The sequence below is a fragment of the Garra rufa genome, chromosome 8, assembly GCF_049309525.1.
Source record: "Garra rufa chromosome 8, GarRuf1.0, whole genome shotgun sequence".
Classification (NCBI taxonomy): Eukaryota; Metazoa; Chordata; class Actinopteri; order Cypriniformes; family Cyprinidae; genus Garra; species Garra rufa.
The window spans coordinates 38099149-38121203 of record NC_133368.1 but is presented as its reverse complement, the minus strand read 5'-3'; the positions used below and the strand labels follow the sequence as shown (position 1 = coordinate 38121203).

The window sequence follows — 22055 nt, the reverse complement described above, 5'->3', positions numbered from 1 at the left end:
GGCACAGTATGTAATTTATCATCATTAGAATATATTCAAAACAAACAAAGAAACAAAGGCGTAGTTTGATGACGCCATGATTGTGGAATCATGGGAGTTGTCGTCTTCACCCTTACAGTCGATGCAATCTGACAGGACTCATGTTCATCATGTTCATGGATGAGCTAATGTATTAAAATTTTAGTAATGTCACTGTAGTGTGAAGCAGGGTGGGGCAGAAAGCCGTGGAGGTGAAACAAGACCTCTGAAGCGATTGCTAATGAGAGATGAGCGTGAAACACGGCTCGAAAGCAGCAGAGCTTTTATTATCCTACAGTCGACCGATTCCGCTTTTTTTCTGGTCATGCGTATATGTGATAAAGCAGCATTTAGGATAATGTAAGTACACAAGTCAACAAAATATACAACACTGCTCTGGTGTTTTTTGGACATTTTTATAAAAAAAAATTGTGCCTTCATCTAAAATACACAGTTCTTGCATCCATCAATATCTGTGAATAAAATATTCTTGCGCAGCCTTCGATTTGTGAATTCACTCTGTTTTCTTTCTTTCAGTCCAGAGTGTTTGTATTGACTCTCAGCGGATGACAGTAGTAAACACTGTACTGTGTGAAAGAGTTTAGCCTCAGGCAGCATTGGAAAGGTGCAGTGAGGACTCAGTAGTAGAGAAGGCTGATGTCATTGTGGGCTTTAGCTGCCAAATCAACGATGAGCTTGAAAATGCCCCTTAAAGGGCAGGGACTCGGCTGTTATTAAAACCAGTCAGCTCTGGTAGGAATAGAGCAAGGGTTATTCCCTCAGTCTCAACCGTCACCAGTGCCCATACTGACGCATTTTACTTCGTATTATATTTTCCCTTGTCACTTTTCATTTTTTTCCCCCTCTGTCCTCAGTTTCTCCATCCATCCAACCTCCAGTTATTATCTCCTCCTCTCTAGTGCTTGTGCTCCCCTTCCACTCTCCTCCTCTTTCCCTTGATTAAGTGGAGATGGGGGCACATCTAAATTTAACCACACTTCATCTCCCAGCTCCCCCTTTCTGTGTTTGATACTTCTGTTACCCCTCTCAGACTGATGGTGGGAAATTGCTTATAATGTCTGTGTAATTTTATATTATGGAGGAAAGATGTGTGTTTCCCTACCTTTTAGGTTTTCCAGCAGTTTTATTTTGTGTTCTGTTGCACTTCTCCCTCCATCTCATTAAATCTTTTCTGCCACCCTTGCTGTGTTTCTCGCTTTTTTTTTTCATGTTCCTCAGCTAAAGCTCTCTTACAATCCTTTTCTTTCCACACTGGTAGACCTTCCATTCATTGTTTGAAAAAACACATAAAAACAAACCTATGTTTCAAAAAACAAAGCAAAATGAAGTCCGCTTAAGGGGATTAAGTCTGATGCACTTTTAGGCTAGAACGTTACATTAAAGGCTTTGCCGACTTGTCGTCATGGTTTGCTAGAGAACCTGATTGGTACAGTAGCTGGCATAGATGGATGGACGGATGAGCGGCCTGCTTTTTTTTTGCCTCTTTCTCTGGTTGCCCTTGGGTGTCTAACCACTAAAGCTGCATTTTAGCTTTGAGTGGTCATGCCTGTTAAACTGCGCACTGTGCTGTGCCGCCTGGCTCACTGTGATTGCTTCAGCTCTGCTATCACCCAGTCTGCTCAAACACCTGCTGACCCGGATTCACAGCGGCAGGCTGTCGACTCGTCAGGCAGGTTCTGATCCAGAAGCACGGCAGCATTGAGGAATGGAGACTGCCAGCTGCATAAAAACAGACAAACAAAGACAAATGAACAGTGTCTGCACACTGTACTCTATGACCTGACTTCATCCAGTGCTTCTCTGGTCTGAATGTCTACAGGGTCTTGCTCGGCTGAAGAACTCCAGAATTGTGGTGTTTTGTGAAAGCACAGAGTGGTGCTTGTTTCTTCCTTGACTCAAAAAGGATGTGAAATTGTGATAATAAAGAAGCAGAATGTGAATGTGAAAATACAAGGGATGGGTTTCGACATAAATTTCACTATTTTATTCTTATTCACAAGCTTGCAATTTAATCAAATCCTGATTTTGTTCGATATTGATCATTTTGGGTATATATCAGATATAGTACATACCAGATTTTCTCAAGGAAAAAATCTCTCAACTAATGCTGTAAAATATACATGAGGGTCAGTTGGTACTATACTAATAGTATAATATTGAAGGTTAAAATGAACTGATTTGAATACAAACACTTTTTTTCTGAGGCAAATGTGGTTATGTTACGTGAGATTGTTTACAAGCTGTTATACTGATGTCTTTCTGCGGTTGAAACACTGAGTGATTACATGAGACAGGAAAGTGGATTTCAGTAAGTTGTACTCTTTCTTTTAACATGCCGTCAGATGTTCATTCATGTTTATTTCGTAACTGGAATTAAAGCGGAGGAGATGATCCGTTTACGTGCGCTTTAGTGTTGCTGCTTCTCTTAAACTGAGGCGCTGCAGCGATCTGTCACTCCACATTAAAGCAACGCTAAAACGGGATTTATTGTTTGAATACTGTAAAACAATGGACAGAATTGAAATCTGAGACTTTGTTCTTTGTTACTTTTGTTATTAAACAAAGCTTATTGCGATTTATTGGATGGGAGGCACGCTACAATGTTCCGTTCAATAATGTTAAGTTAACTGAAAACAGGCTCGAGTAATTGATTCTTGGGATTTTAGAATCAATATTGTTTCATAAAAATGGTAGAGAAATGTGTATATATTTTTACCCAGCCCCAGAAACTACACTGAAAAATCAAAACAAAACAATAATAATAATAATAATAATAATAATACAAATATAATATAATATCTTGACATAAAATGACTGTACATTTCCATCAATCCTAACACATAGCACAATGCAAAAAATCTATTGTGAAAAATCAATATGGAAAATCCCTTCATATTAGCATGGTGAAATGGTAAATGTTTTCTCAGGTCAGTGATTCTACATGTTGTGGGTAGTTGCCACGGTGTTGTGAATGTTTTCTGGGTGAATTCAGGAATGTTGCTAGTTAGTTAGTTAGTAGGATTTTGGGGTTAATTGCTGACCACAAGAGCTAACCACCCAAGTTTATTGTTCCATGAAATATCTTCATGGAACATGATCTTTACTTAATATCCTAATGATTTTTGGCAGTGATCATTTTGACCAATTCAGTGTATTGCTATAAACCTCCCCGTGCTACTTATGACTGGTTTTGTGGTCCAGGGTCACAAATGTATATTCTGGTGCCTCAACAGGTCGAGTCTTTGGATTTTTAAATTCTGCCCATTTTAAAATGTTATGTCTGATTTGAAAAATAATAGTTATGAGACATGCAGAGAAACTGAAGACTTTCCAATGGGATTTATCATGTCTTGATAGTATAAAGCCCATCTTTTATATTTGTTATGTCTGAAGCTCATTAGCTTCTGCGTGCATACTCTCTGTGTATCTGTTATGAGAGCCAGTCTTGATAAGTGCCAAATGGCTTTGGGTGGAAATCCCAGATTATACATTCTAATTACTGCACTAACATAATGTATTTCCTTTAGGAGGCTTTGTTGTGGATTCATTTTTAGGTATTGGGACAAATATAGGCCAGTGCTGCAAGCACGCATTTTTGAACCAGCAACATGCCCCAGCAAACATAAAACTTTTATCTCCTTTCTTTTTAGTGGGTCGGGGAAGGTGACAGTTCTGCCATCATTTAGCTTTTGCTGTTTTCTGTCACTCCAAAAATTTATTTCACTATCATTTCATCATTCTGAATCTTTGGAGTGGAGAGCTTGAAAACAAATGACTGTTTTTAACATGCTAACGTGCTTGGCTGAATTGCTACATAAGCTTTTTCAGCAACATGTTACCAAATCATCTTATTTGGGAATTCAGTAAAATTTGAATATTTCCAAGGGAATTTTTTTTCTATGTGATGATTTTAAATATGGTGCAGTCACATAAATAGACATTAATAATTGTGACCCTGTACCACAAAACCAGTCTTAAGCAGCATGGGTATATTTGTAGCAGTAGCCAAAAATTCATTGTATGGGTCAAAATTATCGATTTTTCTTTTATGACAAAAATCATAAGGATATTAAGTAAAGATCATGTTCCATGAAAATATTTTGTAAATTTCCTACCATAAATATATAAAAAACAAATTTTTAATAGTAATATGCATTGCTAAGAACTTCATTTGGACAACTTTCAAGGTAATTTTCTCAATATTTAGATTCCTCAGATTCCAGATTTTCAAATAGTTATCTCAGCCAAATATTGTCCCATCCTAACAAACTATACATCAATGGGCACCTTATTTATTCAGCTTTCAAATATTCAGATAATGTATAAATCTCAATTTCACTGATTTTGTGGTTCAGGGTCACAATTTAAAGCAAAGAAAAAACAGGAATATTTTAGCAGCTCTGACAATGGCAACACACAGTCCAGTGCTGCTGGTCTGTGATGTAATATAGAATTAGGTTGTTTATTCTGAATAGGCCAGAGGAAGGCCACCATAGTTCATTTCCCTTGGATGACATGAAGCTCCATTAATTTCGAAAATGTTCCTTCATGGTTATGTGCAAATAGTAATTTCAGACTGAAACATGCCTCGTGTTTGGACTTAAACCTACAGACATGCTTGAACACAAAGAGCTTTCTGTGATGGATGAGACAAAAATCCATCTTACTTTGTTGCTAAAATGCTTTACTATAACAGCACTGTGTAGAATAATATAAGTTTTGTGTTCCTTTGTGGTTTACACTCTTGTTTTTTTTTTCCCCCTAGGATCCTTCTGTGGCCAAGGTCAGTGGAGGGAGAAAGAAAACTGTTTCCTTTAGCAGTATGCCATCAGAAAAGAAGGTGAGCAGTGCTGCAGATTGCCTAGCCTTCATGCAAGGTGGCTGCGAGCTAAAGAAGGTGCGACCCAACTCGCGCATCTACTCAAGATTCTACACTCTGGACCCTGAGATGGCCTGTCTCCGTTGGGAACCCTCTAAGAAAGATGGTGACCGAGCTCGACTGGACATCTCTGCCATTCGTGAGGTCCGGACAGGGAAAAGCACAGAGACGTTTCTCCACAATGGCCCGTCGGATCACCTCGCTGAAGAAGCAGCCTTCTCCATCATTCACGGTGATGAGTATCAGTCCCTGGACTTGGTTGCTCTCTCTGCCGATGTGGCCAACATCTGGGTGACAGGGTTGCGGTACCTGTTGTCTCACCCTGGTACCATTGGTGGAGGGAGTGGAGGGGATGGAGGGGTAGGTGAAGGAAGTATTGGGAACAAGATGAGGCAGAATTGGTTGGCGGCAGAGTTTGCATTGGTTGATGAAGATGGACATGGAATTGTGTCTGAGGATACAGCAGTGGCCAACATCTGTAAACTGTGCCCTGGCATTAGGGAAGCAAAGGTAAGACATTCTCTTGTAATTCAATTTATAAACCACAAAATCTTGCATTTCATGAGTGCATACGTTCAGAAAAAAATAAAGGATATTGAATATCTGACCCCCAAATTGAAAGCAATCAGAAATGCATACACTGCAGCAGTTTTTATGTAGGATGCATAAAATAAGAATCACATTACTGTCCTAGAGCAGCAAGAGATGGAAAAACAAGCACTGAAAAAACCAGGCAATATGATTGTTTGTTCCAGAGCTCGTCTCTCTGTATCATTACTTAGCTTGACTTGTTAGCCAGTCCTGCTGAGGCACAGCAATTGTTGGGTTTTCAATTTGGCAGCTGTGACAGTAGTTTCATGCATGTGTGTTTGTGTGTGGATTGGACAGCTGGGGACAGGAGGAGGACAGACACAAGCCACAGGGCCAAGTCTCCAAGTCTTTGTGACAGCGGGTGTGAGGCATCTGCTTCATGTGTCTAGAGAGACAAGTAAAGGCAAAAAGGGCAAGCATTGAGGATCTGACTGTATAGGCATGACTCACTTTGCTCCTGGCTGTATCCTAATCCTGAAAAATGCAGGACACGATCTAGGCCCTGTGAAGAGCTGCTGTCTCTGAATTTGTATGACTTGTGACATTTTGTCTCTCAAGATTCAAATCATTATCTGCCACGAGCTGCTTATTTGATTTGCCTCTGGTTTGTGCAATAGTTTGAACTGTGATTGCTCATTAAGTTTCCGAGTTCTTTTCAAGGAAAAAAATCACCCCGGCATTTCTTATTCAAGAAACAAAACCTAAAAAACTGATGAGATAGGCTTACATTATAAGCAGATGATAATTACAGTAGACTGTAGAACTCTCAAGGCCTTGGTCAGCAATAACCAACCGTCACTTGACAGTAGTCTTTGTGTACATTTAGTAGATACTGTAATATCTAAAGAAAGGCATTCCCCCTGGGGCAGTAGCACGATGGTAATAGTTTGTAGATTAGTCCTCTTCTAATCATGTTTTAAAATAACAAGGGTTGGGTTTCCAGCTCAAACTGTTATCCACAAAAGTGCTGCCAACACAAATATGTGAACTAAAACACATTAATATTTTTTTTCCCTTTTATCAGGTGCGATTGCGCTTTAAGGAGATTCAACGGAGCAAAGAGAAGCTAACCTCGCATGTCACGCTGGAAGAATTCCAGGAGGCCTACTGCGAGTTGTGTACTCGACCCGATGTCTATTTCTTGCTAGTGCAACTCTCTAAAGACCGGGAATGCCTTGATGCCCAAGACCTGCGTCTTTTCCAGGAGACTGAGCAAGGTCTGTCATTGGCCACCACTGAGGGCTGCTTGGAGGTTCTTCGCCGCTTTGAGCCCTCTGCACCTGGCCGTGAACGGGGTCTGCTGGGCTTGGATGGCTTTACCCGTTACCTACAGTCAGCTGAGTGCCAGTTGTTAGACCCTGAGCACCAGAATGTGTGCCAGGACATGAAGATGCCCCTATCTCATTATTTCATCAGTGCCTCCTACCGCTCCTACCTGCTGGATGACCAAGTGCATGGCCGGGCTGATCTAGGGGGGCTCATTCGAGCCCTGCAAGCTGGTTGTCGGTGCCTGGAGCTTGGGGTTACCGATGGACCAGAAGGGGAGCCACTACTGGGTGTAGACCATGGTACAGACGTAAAGCATCATCACCACCACCACCATCATCATCATCACCATCATGGTTCTGTTACCCTTCGCAGTGCCCTGGAAGTAGTCAACAAGTATGCTTTTCTCACCTCCCAGTATCCTCTTCTGCTATATCTCTGCCAGCGTTGCTCACCTTCCCAGCAACGTACTCTTGCACAACACCTCAAAAAGGTTTTCGGATCCAAGCTCTATACCCCAGAATCTCTGCCTGTCAGTTTGGGAGGTCGTGCAACTACTCTTCCATCTCCAGAGCAGCTCAAGGGGAAGGTGCTTCTTGTCGGAAAGAAGCTGCCCCCAGAAGAGGAAGGTTCTGAAGGAGAGGTATCTGAGGAGGATGAGGAGATTGGTGGTGGCGGTCCTCTGGCTGGCAGAAGGATGACTATCCCCGGGGAAGAGGAACTGGGAGTGGTTCTTGTTGTTCCCCCACCCCCACAGCCAAGGCGCCTCCGCTTGCGGCGCGAATTGTCTGATCTCGTCGCAGTTGCTCGTACTGGAAGCCGGAACTTTTATGCTCACCGGACAAGTGCACAACCATCCCAGCAGCATTCTCCCCCCTCCACTCCTTCTACCCCAGGTACACCTATGATCCTTGATCCCCCTTACTGGACCCTATGCTCTCTTGGGGAAGGAGAGGCAGGACGGCTGGCCAGTGAGAGTCCGGAAGAGTTGGTGAACTTTACCAAGCGCAATCTAACTCGTGTGCGTCCCAGCTCTGTAAGACTAGACTCTAGTAACCCAAACCCACAAGGCTACTGGAAAGGAGGTGTGCAATTGGTGGCACTCAACCAGCAGACGCCAGGTGCCATGCTAGACCTGACCCGTGGGCGTTTCATGCAGAATGGTGGGTGTGGGTATGTTCTTCGTCCGGCAGTCATGCGAGCAGAGGTTTCCTACTTCAGTGCCCAGTCACAAGGCTGCGTTCCTGGTGTACCACCTCAAACGCTCAGGGTCAAGGTCATTAGTGCCCATAGTCTACCCAAGCCACAAGGCTCTGGTGCCAAAGGTGAGGTCATTGACCCATATGTGGTGCTGGAGCTACACGGAGTGCCTGCAGACTGCACAGAGCAGAGAACTCGCACTGCTGCCCAGAACCAGGATGACCCGCTGTTTGACGAGACCTTTGAGTTCCAGGTGAGTGAGTGAGTGAGTGAGTGAGACTACCACATCATGAATATAAGTCTTATTTATTTCATATGTGATGTTGGAAGACTAAAGCTGCAGGCCTTTTGACTATCTCTGACATTTGCATATGGTTTATGCATTTCGCCCCCTAGTGGCAGTTGCATGGAATTTTAAAATCGATTGTGAACTAATTATTACTTTCAAATGTTTTACTACATATGAAAATATAATCAACTCCACACAGCTCCCAAACTACTCCCTACTAGAAATTGACTTTAAGTCTGTAGTCGTTTTTCCTGAGATGAAAGAGTGTATAAAACTTGAGAATAAGCATTGAGACGAGACGTTTTACATGACACCTTGCCTGTGGGTTTTTAACCCTGTGCTCTGTGGTGTGGACAGTGACATGCAAGGTTATTCTGAGCTTTTCTGTGTGTATCAGTCTTGAGGGCAGTGTCCATTCTCATGTGTCTTAATCAGAATGCTGCAGTCCATGAAGCAGCAACTGAGCCATGTCTCACACTGGTTACCTACTGCATGCAATATTAACACAGTTCTGACTGAGCTCAGCTATGCCCTATCATACATCCTAACACACGTACTCATTGACCTCTCTTAGCAGAGAGTAATGACGACAAGGTGATTCCAAACTATCATGTTATATTTTGCTATACCGTTACAGCCACTTACAGGCTTGTGTTTTTGTAACAAAAATATTAGCACTGCCTGGGCTTAGCATACACAGGTTCCAAAAAATTGCGAGATATAAAACTCATAATTCTGAGAGATGAAATCAGAATTGCAAGATATAAACTCAAAATTCCAACTTTTTCTCACAATTGCTTGATATAACCTTGCAATTCTTACATTTTCTCAAAATTGTGAGTTATGTCTAATTCTGAGAGGGAAAAAAAAATAATATTTTCTTAGAATTGCAAGTTTATATATTTTTTCCTCAGTTTATACTTATTTTTTTCAGAAATGAATATCTTCAGAGTTGAAATATCACAATTCAGAGTTTTTTTTTCTCACAATTACGAGTGTATATCTCTCAATTCTGAGAAAAAATTCTGATTTGCGACACAATTATTACTATTTACCTCACAGTTCCGAGTTTGTATCACGCAATTCTGAGAAAGGTGGAAGTTGGTGAAAACAGGCTTCGACATTTGATAAATGTAATATATGGAACTTTTTATATTATTATAAGCACAACAAAATGGCTGAAAGCTAATTCTGCTCTTAGTGCTCACTTGAGACAGAATCTGTTTTGTTTTTAATGCTTTTTGGAAAGCTTCAGATTTTCTGTCTCTGTAGTTAGACATAAACATATCCTGATAGAATGCAGCGAGTTCATAAAATGTTAGTTCTCACTGGTTTGAGAACTCCATTTGCTTTCATTTCTTAGCATGCATTAACCTGAGCTGGCTACTATAACAGAAATGTCACATACATTAATAACATGAATGTATAGAGTACTGACCTGTGATCCACCACCAGAATGAGGTTAATGGATGTAGTCTATCCTCATGGATGCACTGGGGTGACGCAAGTGTGTGCAACTTAACACAACTCTTCCTAGATCTATAATTAGGGAAGATCTACATCAAAACTTAATGGCCTGCTAACACTAATGCTCTTGCCCTGGATTGTAGTTCAAACCTACAGTCTAGATAACTCATTACACTGCTCTATAAGTGGGTGCCAGTTTCTTCCAGCATTTTTTTTTCTTCAGTGATGTGACCTTTCTTTTACCAGGGCCTAATTACAGTTGCATGCCAAATTTAGACAGCTTTAATTACGAGATGCAGATTAGGGTAGTTTCTTGGTGCAGGTGAGGGTTTGTTTTACCTGTGATTTCCAGCGCGATGAAGTAGACACAAACAAGCAGCGCTTTGGGTGTGAAGCAAGACTGCTGAAACAAATAAGTACATTTTTGCAAGGGTTATTTGAGGACAGTTAGTGTATTGTGTTGGTAGCAATTTTTGAAGGCCAACAAATATGTTTTTGTCAAGAATACTAGTTTCTATCAACAAGCAAGGTTCAAGCACTCAACCACACTATTGTCATGTATTTTTCATTGTTCCAGAGTACATTAGTAGTGCTATTATCCATAAAGTTCTTTAAAAAAGCATCATGACCCCCCCCCCCTTCAGTAACAGCAAACAAGAACTGTTCGTATTGTAAGACTGAGATAAATATAAACCGTCTAATGTTGTCTGCCACAAAAATAACAATTTTCAAGGATATATTTGCTTAGAGGACTAACAGGAGCTCCATATGCATTGCATTTCATGCTGAATCAAGAGGAAATTGGATGCTTTGAAATGAAAATATCCTATAAAACATCCTTTAATTATGGAAGCCTGTTTCCATCATTGAATAAATAATAAAAAAGGTAATTACAATTTTTTAATCCACGATTCTGACATTTTTCTTGTAATTGTGAGTTTTTGCAATTCTGACTTTTTTTTTCTTCTCAGAACTGTGAGATATAAACTTGCAATTGCCAGTTATAACATCAGAATTGCAAGATATAAACTTAGAATTCTAAGAAATTAAGTCGGAATTTCAAGATCAAAGCAATTTTGACCTTTTCCTAGAATCGCGTGATATAAACTCGCAAATTGTGAGAAGTCAGAATTGTGAGAAATAAACTCACAATTGCGAGATATAAGGTCAAAATTTCGTGATATAAACTCATTATCTGAGAAATTAAGTCAGAATTGCTTGATTCAAAATTGAGAAAAAGTCAGAATTGTGAGTTTATCCCTCCCAATTCTGACTTTTCTCAAAATTGTGAGAAAATTAATTTAGTTATAAGAAATTCAAGTCAGAATTGCAAGATATAGACACATAATTCTGATAAAATTAAGTTGGAATTACAAGATATAAACGTACAATTTTTACTTTTTCTCAGAATTTCGTAATATAAACTCGCAAATTGTGAGAAGTCAGAATTGCGAGAAATAAACTCACAATTGCGAGTTATAAAGTCAAAATTGCGTGATATAAACTCATAATTCTAAAAATAATTGAGTCAGAATTGCAAGATATAAACTCACAATTCTCACTTTTTTCTCAAAATTGTTAGATATAAACTTAGAATTGTGAGGTGTTTAATTCTGAAAGGAAAAAAGATATTTCCTCAGAATTTATCAGTGTTTATACTTAGTTTTCTCAAAATTGCAAGTTTAAATATCACAATTAAGAGTTTTTTTCAAAAAAAATTGAGAGATAAACTCATAATTCTAAGAAAATGGAGTCAGAATTGCAAGATATAAACACAATTTCCACTTTTTTCTCAGAATTGCAAGATATAAACTTGCGGTTCTGAGAAAAAAAATTCTGAATTCTGAGTTTATATCTCACAATTCTCACTTTAAACTTGCAATTGCCTAATTCCAAGAGGGAAAAACTGATATTTTCTCAGAATTGCATGTTTATATCTCTTTTCCTCAGAATTCCTCAGTTTTTATACTTTTTTTCCTTAGAATTGCGAGTTTAAATATCACAGTTCAGGGTTTTTTTCCCCTAACAATTACGAGTTTATCTCAATTCGGAGAAAAAAATCTAAATAAACTTAATATATGGAACTTTTTATATTTTATAATGACTTTTTGCCATAGTAGATATGACAGTAAAGACAGGAATATGCAGGGAAAGAGAATACATACTTTATTTCTTGTGTGTATTACGACCTGTCAAATGCCCTGCACCACTAACTAGAAAAAAAAAAAAAAATCAAAAGTCCTCAAATATTAATCTCCAGATATTGTACTTGTTTAGCATAAAGGTACTAAGGTGGATAAAGCATAGCATAAAGGTGTGCATTTTGGATGGGTCTGTACATCATACACATTTTGTACTGCAAATAGACAGTGATAAAATTTGTGGGTGAGACTTGTCCTTAGCGCTTATAAATTTAAATCCCTGCTATTGTGATTTAAACCAAAGACTGCACCATATGGTTATTTGAAGAGGAGGTTTTGAGAAGGATCCAGTGAAATCACAAATATACCTCTCACGCACACACTTATTCTGTCCTGGGGGATTCTGCCTCTTGTTGTTTGCATTTGTTTGTCTCTAGTTGCTTGGAGCTCAAAGACGTCATACAGTTATAAGTTATGGGAGGGGTACACCTATCAAGAGTCCCACTAACAAACGCACACACACACGGGAGCAAATGCACATCCCCTGGTGGGATCTGATAGAATGCTTTTGCATCTCTTCCTGTGGCCTTTTTCATTAAACAGATAAGTAACTTGAGAGCTCTGTACCCCTAATGACGCCAGTGTCAATGTCAAGTCAAATCATACTTTACTGTACTTTACTTTTCACAATTCACAGTTTCAAAAACAAAACAATGTTGTTTGATAAAATTGTAATAACTTCATAGCCAGTAGTCATATTTAACAGATTAGAGCTAGGTGATAATATATTCAAACACTTGAATTATGCAATGATACTAGCAATTAAGCATATGAGCTTTGCTATATAACTCTATATAATGGTTTTTATATAATGTCCCTGTAGGGAAGTGTACTGTAATTATTTATGAACCATTGCGTTTACAATATTTATGTGGTGCTCTTAAGATATTAAAATGACTTACTTCCAATGTCTTAATATGGTATTACCATGGTACATGTCCAAAAACATGGCACAGTTTTGTCAGTGAAGATCATTCAATTTGTCCATGTATATAAATGTGCTGTATGCAGTTTCTGAAACATGAAGCAGGTTCTCTGAGATGCTGCATACCTGTCTTGAACTATTTTCTCTTGCATGAGTTGTGTCCAGGCGTCTGTGTGGGCGTCTGCTGCCAGCTGAGGCATTTTATCTTTGTTGTCTGTGTTTTCCTGCCAGATTTTCTGTTTTTCTGTTTCTTAGTATGAATATGCATATTCAGTGTGATATAACTCTGTGTCTCACTTGTTTTGTGTGTGTGTGTGTGTGTGTGTGTGTGTGTGTGTGTGTGTGTGACCTGGTATTCATCACGTTGTGGGGACCAAATGTCCCCACAAGGATAGGAATACCAGTAGATTTTGACCTTGTGGGGACATTTCTCAGGTCCCCATGAGGAAACAGGCTTATAAATCATGCACAATGAGTTTTTTTGAGGAAGTAAAAGTGTGCACAATCTCCTGTGAGGGCTAGGTTTAGGTGTAGGGTAGGTGTAGGGCCATAGAAAATACGGTTTGTACAGTATAAAAACCATTACGCCTATGGAATGTCCCCATAAAACATGTAAACCAGTGTGTGTGTGTGTGTGTGTGTGTGTGTTCGTTCGTACATGCTCATAGGTGTGTATATACCCATGCATCTATATACGGTTGAGATCAAAAGTTTACATACATCTTGCAGAATCTGCAAAATGTTAAATATTTTACAAAAATAAGATGGATCATACAAAATGGATGCTATTTTTTTATTTAGTACTGACCTGAATAAGATATTTCACATGAAAGACATTTACATATAGTCCATAGAAGAAAATAATAGTTGAATTTATAAAAATGACCCTGTTCAAAAGTTTACATACGCTTGATTCTTAATACTGTGGTGCTAACTGAAAGACCCACTGCTGATTTTTATTTTTTTAGTGATAGTTGTTTGTGAGTCCTTTGTTTGTCCTGAACAGTAAAATAGCCTGCTGTTAATCAGAAAAATCCTTCTGGTCCCACAGATTCTTTGTGTGTGTGTGTGTGTGTGTGTATTTAAACCCTTTCCATCAAAGACTGTATGATTTTGAGATGGATCTTCACACTGAGGACAACTGAGGGACTCATATGCAACTATTACAGAAGGTTCAAATGCTCACTGATGCTTCAGAAGGAAACACAATGCATTAAAAGCCGGGGGTAAAAACATTTGAATTTGAAGATCAGGGCAAGTTTAACTTATTTTGTCTTCTGGGAAATGTGTATGTATCTTCTGTAGCTTCTGAAGGGCAGTACTAAATGAAAAAAAAAATATATATATATTTAGGCGAAATAAGAAAAATGTACACATCTTCATTCTGTTCAAAAGTTTCCAACTCCCCGGCTTTTAATGCATCGTGTTTCCTTCTGAAGCATCAGTGAGCATTTGAACCTTATGTAATAGTTGCATTTGAGTCCCTCAATTGTCCTCAGTGTGAAGATCCGTCTCAAAATCATACAGTCATTGCTGGAAAGGTTTAAATACGCAAAAATGCTGAAAAACCAAAGAATTTGTGGAACCTGATGGATTTTTCGGAAGAACAGTGGGCAATTTAACTGTTCAGGACAAACAAGGGACTCGTGAACAAATATCACTAAACAAAAAAACATAGCTGTGAATCATTCAAGTAACAAACACAGTATTAAGAATCAAGCGTATATAAACTTTTGAATGGGGTCATTTTTATAAAAACATCTTTTTTTTTTTTTTCTTGTGGACTATATGTAAATGTCTCTTATGTGAAATATTTTTTCAGGTCAGTACTAAATAAAAAAATAAAATAAAAAAATAATGTATTTTGTATGATCCCTCTTATTTTGGTAAAATAATTAACATTTTGCAGATTCTGCAAGGTGTATGTACACTTTTGACCTCAATCATACAGTCTTTTGACCTCAACTGTATCATGAACATGCTTACACATCTAGGTTTTCTTTCGAAGATGTGCAAATTAGTAATTTAAATATTACTCTCAGGTACCATTGTTCCCTTTTTTTCTGACACAAAGGAAGCAGTGAAATAGAGACTTCCTGTTATTTTCAGTGTTTCTTTTACTATGCAAGTATGCTTGTTGGTTATGTAAACCTCTAACAATAGTTACACAATCCTTTGTGTAAGATGTTTCCACCTGTAACAGTTATTCATGTTGTAAAGGATGTATGATTTTGTTGAATTGTGTCCTTGCTTATTAATGTGTGAGTTTGTCCTAGATAGCCAGATGTCCAGGTGATTGTGTGTGCATGCTTAATATTTCCATATTTAAATAGATGAGACTGTGGAAATGCACTTATGCAAATGATCTTTTAACTACCATATTCTGTGGTGTTACAGTGGCACGTTTGGCTCAGTGGTCTGTACTAATTTTTGCACACTTCCTATTTCAGAATGTCTGCTTACTACCCTAGATATTTAATTCTCCTCACAGCTGCATCTGTAGAATGTTGCACACCTGAAGAGGCCAAAAAAATTCACTCACTCTTTTCTCTTTTCAGGTAAACATGCCTGAACTTGCCCTGCTGCGTTTCGTAGTTCTGGATGATGATTATATAGGCGATGACTTTATTGGCCAGTACACCATCGCTTTTGAGTGTCTACAGCCTGGTTACCGCAACGTGCCCCTGCTGGGCCTCACTGGAGACCCTTTGCCCCATGCCAGCCTGTTTGTACACATCGCCATCACTAACCGCAGAGGTGGGGGAAAGGCCCAGAGACGGGGTCTGTCCGTCAGGAAAGGAATGCGGCGTGGACGAGAGTACGTCACTTTGCGTAACACGGGAATCAAAGTGCTGGATGACACTTTCCGCCCAGCCAGTGGACCTCTGCGAGAAGCTACAGACCTGCGAGAGGATGCACTGGTAAGGGAGGTGTTGCATGTTCAGACAACAGTAATAATAGCAATCTGACAACTTCACTACTTGGCAGCCACACCCTGCTGAAAAGACCAGGTTACACAAGTAGGAATTTCCATTGACGTTCACTCAGGTTGGTTTATGTAGATTAGTGCGGTTTTGGTGCTGGTCAGCCAGCATGGTTTTTCCATATTATGCTGTATGATCAAGGAAATCTGGCTGGTTAAGGGTATAGTACACCCAAAAATATAAATGTACTCACCCCTTATGTTGTTCCAAGCCTTTCTTCAAAACACAAAGTGATCCAAAGATCCAAAAAGGTCATAAATGCATCATGAAGTTAATCTATATGAATTGGGTGGTTTAATTCAAGTCTTGTGAAGCGATATGATTAAATTTGTTCATTATGAAGCAAACGATATTATTAAATCTCAACAGTGTGAAAAAGTGTTGCCCCCCTTCCTGATTTTTTTTTTTTGCATGTTTGTCACACTTTAATATTTCAGATCATCAAACAAATTTAAATATTAATCAAAGATAACACAAGTAAACACAACATGCAGTTTTTGAATGAAGTTTTTTATTATGAAGGGAAAACAAAATGGCTCTGTGTGAAAAAGTGTTTGCCCCCTAAACTTAATAACTGGATGGGCCACCCTTAGCAGCAACAACTGCAATCAAGCGTTTGTGATAGATTGCAATGAGTCTGTTACAGCGCTGTGCAGGAATTTTGGCCCACTCATCTTGGCAGAATTGTTGTAATTCAGCCACATTGGAGGGTTTTGAGCATGAACCACCTTTTTAAGGTCATGCCACAGCATCTCAATAGGATTCAGGTCAGGACTTTGACTAGGCCACTCCAAAGTCTTCATTTTGTTTTTCTTCAGCCATTCAGAGGTGGATTTGCTGGTGTGTTTTAGATCATTGTCCTGCTGCAGAACCCAAGTTCGCTTTAGCTTGAGGTCACGAACAGATGGCCGGACATTGTCCTTCAGGATTTTTTGGTAGACCACAGAATTCATGGTTCCATTTAGCACAGTAAGTCTTCCAGGTCCAGAAGCAGCAAAACAGCCCCAGACCATCACACTATCACCACCATATTTGACTGTTGGTATGATGTTCTTTTTCTGAAATGCTGTGTTACTTTTACGCCAGATGTAATGGGACACGCACCTTCCAAAAAGTTCAACTTTTGTTTAGTCAGTCCACAGAGTATTTTCCCAAAAGTCTTGGGGATCATTAAGATGTGAAGATGTGTTCTGGCAAAACTGAGACGAGCCTTTATGTTCTTTTTGCTCAGCAGCGGTTTTTGTCTTGGAACTCTGCCATGCAGGCCATTTTTGCCCAGTCTCTTTCTTATGGTGGAGTCATGAACACTGACCTTAACTGAGGCAAGAGATGCCTGCAGTTCTTTAGATGATGTTGTGGGGTCTTTTTTGTGACCTCTTGGATGAGTCGTTGCTGCGCTCTTGGGGTAATTTTGGTTGGCCGGCCACTCCTAGGAAGGTTCACCACTGTTCCATATTTTCGCCATTTGTGGATAATGGCTCTCACTGTGGTTCGCTGGAGTCCCAAAGCTTTAGAAATGGCTTTATAACCTTTTCCAGACTGATAGATCTCAATTACTTTCTTTCTCATTTGTTCCTGAATTTCTTTGGATCTCAACATGACGTGTAGCTTTTGAGGATCTTTTGGTCTACTTCACTTTGTCAGGCAGGTCCTATTTAAGTGATTTCTTGATTGCGAACAGGTGTGGCAGTAATCAGGCCTGGGTGTGGCTAGAGAAACTGAACTTAGGTGTGATTAAACTGCAGTTATGTTTTAACAAGGGGGGGGGGTCAAACAATTTTTTACACAGGGCCATATGGGTTTGGATTTTTTCCCCCTTCATTTAAAAACTGCATGTTGTGTTTACTTGTGTTATCTTTGATTCATATTTCAATTAGTTTGATGATCTGAAACATTAAAGTGTGACAAACATGCAAAAAATAAAAAAATCATTAAGGGGGTCAACACTTTTTCACACCATACATACAGCACATCACTTTTGGTCAACACAGAAGCCCAAATGAGCTCTTTGGTTTTCATCTTTGGTTTAAATCTTAAGTTTTGGTTACATGTACTTTGAAATACTTTGAACTCTCCTTAAGACCTTCGTTCATCACAAATTAAGATATTGTTGATAAAATCCGAGAGCTTTCTGACCCTGCATAGACAGCAATGCAACTGACTCGTTCAAGGCCCAGAAAGGTAGTAAGGACATTGTTAAAATAGTCCATGTGACATCAGCGGTTCAACTGTAATTTTATCGAGCTACGGTAATACTTTTTGAGTGCAAAGAAAACAAAAATAGCAACTTTATTTAACAATTTCTTCTCTTCTGTGTCAGTTTTCAACGTGCATTCTCGAGAATACCACGTCACTTGTTTGTGGTGCTTACTGACGCAGGAGCTGCCATTCTAATGTAAAACCTGGATGCATTGCACCTTTTTTTACAAGCAGTTTTTATTCCATTGACTTTCATTCATACGCATGCAAATGCAGGATAGTTTGGTAAACTCTGGCCTGAAAATTTGCATCATGTGAAACTGTGTGACCAACTGCAGATCGATACGTCACAGCATGACCTCCTAGCTGAATTAAAAGAACATAAATTTAAAAGTTTTTAAAAAGACGTTGCAGTGTGTAACGTCATATAAACAATGCAGCATCCTAAGAAATGTTCACTCTTGTGAATGTGCGTCGAAGACTGACATAGAAGAGAAGAAATCCTTGAATAAAGTTGTTATTAAAACCCACTTTTAAACCTGCTGTGTGCTTCTGTGTGATCGCTTGGTGAAGAGTGTGAATCGCTGATCATTGCAATCACAGTCATATATGTTGAGCACATGCACACAATAGCCAATCAGCGATATTTAAGAATCAGCTTACAGTGCTCAAATGTTAGCGGGAAATGGATGTTTTTAAAGTTTCAGTACTGACTCATACTGAAGTCGTTACTTTTGACAACACTACTTGGCACACAAAAAGTATTCTTGTAGCTTTGTAACATTATGGTTGAACCACTGATGTTACATGGCAGGGCTATTGTGTTTTCAAGTCGGGCTACCAAAATGTTTGACCGGACTGGCCGACGGGCTATCATAAAGTACAGGGCTTCTGAGGTCCTTAAAAACTCCTCAATTTAGTTGTATCAAATTTAAGGCCATTAAAAGTTTTAAATATTTTAAATAGTAAAAGAAAAATCTTAATAATAATATTAAGGGGTCTTACAGTTGATGACGGAAAGACGAGAATCGCGATAGGGCTGGATTAAACTTCATTGCCTTTTGATGTCATTGAATAAAAATATACGTACTGCACGTTTCAAAGTCAAAACGCCACACGGATGTCTTTATATGAATGTATCTGAAGGGAACCGACTGTCCTCAGAAACGTATCGTCGGTATTTTCATTTCATGCCTGATAAAACTGCGTTAATGCTGCTTTGTATACAGCCGTTACTAGGGAAACCGTAATATTTCAGCACTCCTAAAAAAAAAAAAAAGCGCCCCCTCGTGACAGAGAGTTAATGTGAAAGAAGTTAATGTGCCTTCTAAAAATATAAACAATTAAGACAGTAATATTTATGTTTTGAATAAATATAATAAATTATATACTTAATGTTAGCCTGGGTGTCCCCATGCTGCCTTCCGCGCAGTGCGATTTTATTCACGCTGGAAGGTAGCATGGAAACCATGGACCAAATTTTCACCTCAGATAGGGAACCAATCACAGAACGGGGAGGGAGCAGCAAGACGATGACGCCTTCTATGCGTCGCGACTCACCGAAGCAGTTTGTTTATAACTATGGATCCAGCATGGCAGCAAGTTATCATTCGATGCAGCCGTTCACATGTCGCGCCTAAACATGCGTGGAAAACGCTAGGCGCGTCGCTTTCTCCTTTCCAAACCGCTCTGTAGCTTGCGCATGGAAAACGCGAGCGCGTCGCAACCGCGTCGCTTCCATTATGCGCGCGCATACCGCGCGTCTACATTTGAAATAACGAACTTTAGTGCGCAAAAGACGCGACATGTGAATGGCCCCTTAGATAGTGTTCTAAGTAGTTTAGAACGCAAGTTTATTTTGAAAAAAAAGAGCAACTTTTGGCGTTAAACCATCGCTCTGTATACGTCATCCGGTATGATTGAAACGATTGGCTATGAGCTACGCACAGGCGCATTTGATAGACATTCGTAGTGCCCAATAAACGGCTCTGGGCATTCGTAAACCACGCCTCAAATACGAGAAAATGAACATGTGGTTCCCAGACCTTGAATCATGACGAAGTCATAACGTGGTCTGGCGTTAGCCAGGCTAACTTAATGTGTGAACCTGTATCTGAATTATAAATCATTTTATGACTGAATATTATATTGTACATTGTCCAACCCCACTCATACTGTGTTCATTTTACTTGTGCAGCTCTTCAAAATAAAGAAATTGCCTTAAATTGATATTTTAAAATTCTGCAGATAAACTAAATAGTGAAATAAAATTCCTTCCTTGATATTTGTTTATATTTGTGTATTGAAAACATTTTTGATTGACATTTAGACTCCTATTTGATTTTCTATATTTAAAAAGAAAATTGTCTTTTTTTTATTTGGGCTTGTTAAATAAATTTTCGGGCTACCAAAATCTGAAGAGTACCTGCCCGAAGGGCTACCAGAGATTTTGAAATTTTGCGAGCCCTGCATGGACTATATTAACAATGTCTTTACTACCTTTCTCTGCCTTGAACATGTCAGTTGTGTTGCTGTCTATGCAGGGTCAGAAAGCTCTCCGATTTGATCAAAAATATCTTAATTTGTATTCCGAAGATGAACGAAGGTCTTGGAACAACATGAGGGTGAGCAATTAATGACTGAATTGTAATGTTTTGCTAATGTGCTGCTTTATAAATGAATGAATTTGTGATTGAATGAGGCCACATTAGTGTCAGTGTAGCACTGGTCCATCTAGATTGATGACTGGGTTTCCCAGTCAGAGCTTTTTAAACGTAATGGTTTGAAAATAGTGAACAAAACAATAAAGTTAAGCTTTGTGTCAGTGCTATTAGTGCTGTTCAGTGGGTTGTGCAGATAATTGGTGTTGTTTGTAAATATGTCTGTTCACTAATAACATGGCCATGCCAGACACTGAAAACAGATATATTATAGTTAGACATTAGGTGGATGAATATGTTTGTTTGCTTTTCATGAAACATTTGCTTGACTCACAGTGTACACAAGTAATAGCATCACATTCTAAATCCACTCACTTGAAGATTTGTGATCTCACTACTTGTAGCAATCCTTAGAGACAGAGTTACTGACAGATTGTGATCCTTTAAATAATCAGCTGATAGAGCTGATGTGAAAGTGCAAGTCTCAGTTCTGAACATGTAAAAACCAGACACCGCCACAGTGGAGTATGGCCGTCCTTTGTGAAAGCAAAGCTCAGTTCACTTGCAGTTTCTGGGATTTAACGCAAGTAAGTGATGTAAACACACATTTCTAGCAGTGTGTTGATCTGAAATTTCAAGCAAGCCCTAGAAATTAAAGCAAGCAAAAACACAACCGTTCTGCTGACCTAGACTCAGGTATGATTTATGGGTGATGGTAAGGGGAGGAGGGATGGAGGGTAGAGTATCTGTGGGGTCAGGTGACAAGGCCAGCATCAGTTGCCACCGCAGTGTGTTGTGTGTTAAGGAAGAGTCGCTGCATTCATAATTACTGTGTTCACAAAACCTGCTGATCTCAGAGATAAACCAGACACAAAACCAGACAGTGGCCCCAAAAACTATTTGAACCATTGCTTTAGTTTTATCTTTGCAGTTACTGTTAACCATCTGGTCCAATGTTCATTTTTAGTAGAATTGTGAATCTGTTACCTCACACACCACAGGTGTATATTTCTTGTTTATTGTTCAAAACATATCAGACTTGTTTGTGTGATATATTTAGCCCAGAGGCAAACTTTTCTTTCTTTGAATTAAAAGTCACTTGATTTGATATTTTCTTACAGTTAGGTCAAAAGTTTACATACACCTTATCCCAAAATAAGAGGGATCATACAAAATGCATGTTGTTTTTTTATTTAGTACTGACCTGAATAAGATATTTCACATAAAAGATGTTTACATATAGCCCAAATGAGAAAATAATAGTTGGATTTTTAAAAATGACCCTGTTCAAAATTTACATAACTTGATTCTAAATACTGTGTTGTTACCTGAACGATCCTCAGCTGTTTTTTTTT

The 22055-nt window shown here is 39.1% G+C and overlaps 1 protein-coding gene across 1 annotated transcript in view; it reads left to right on the top strand.

Annotated features, from left to right (window-relative positions):
- plcl1 (phospholipase C like 1) overlaps positions 1–22055 on the top strand; it is a 110415-nt gene that overhangs the window by 78214 nt on the left and 10146 nt on the right. Inside the window, exons 2-4 of the mRNA XM_073845926.1 lie at positions 4805–5428; positions 6534–8228; positions 15416–15778. Of these exons, the coding sequence (XP_073702027.1) occupies positions 4805–5428; positions 6534–8228; positions 15416–15778 (2682 nt within the window). The remainder of the gene's footprint in view (positions 1–4804; positions 5429–6533; positions 8229–15415; positions 15779–22055) is intronic.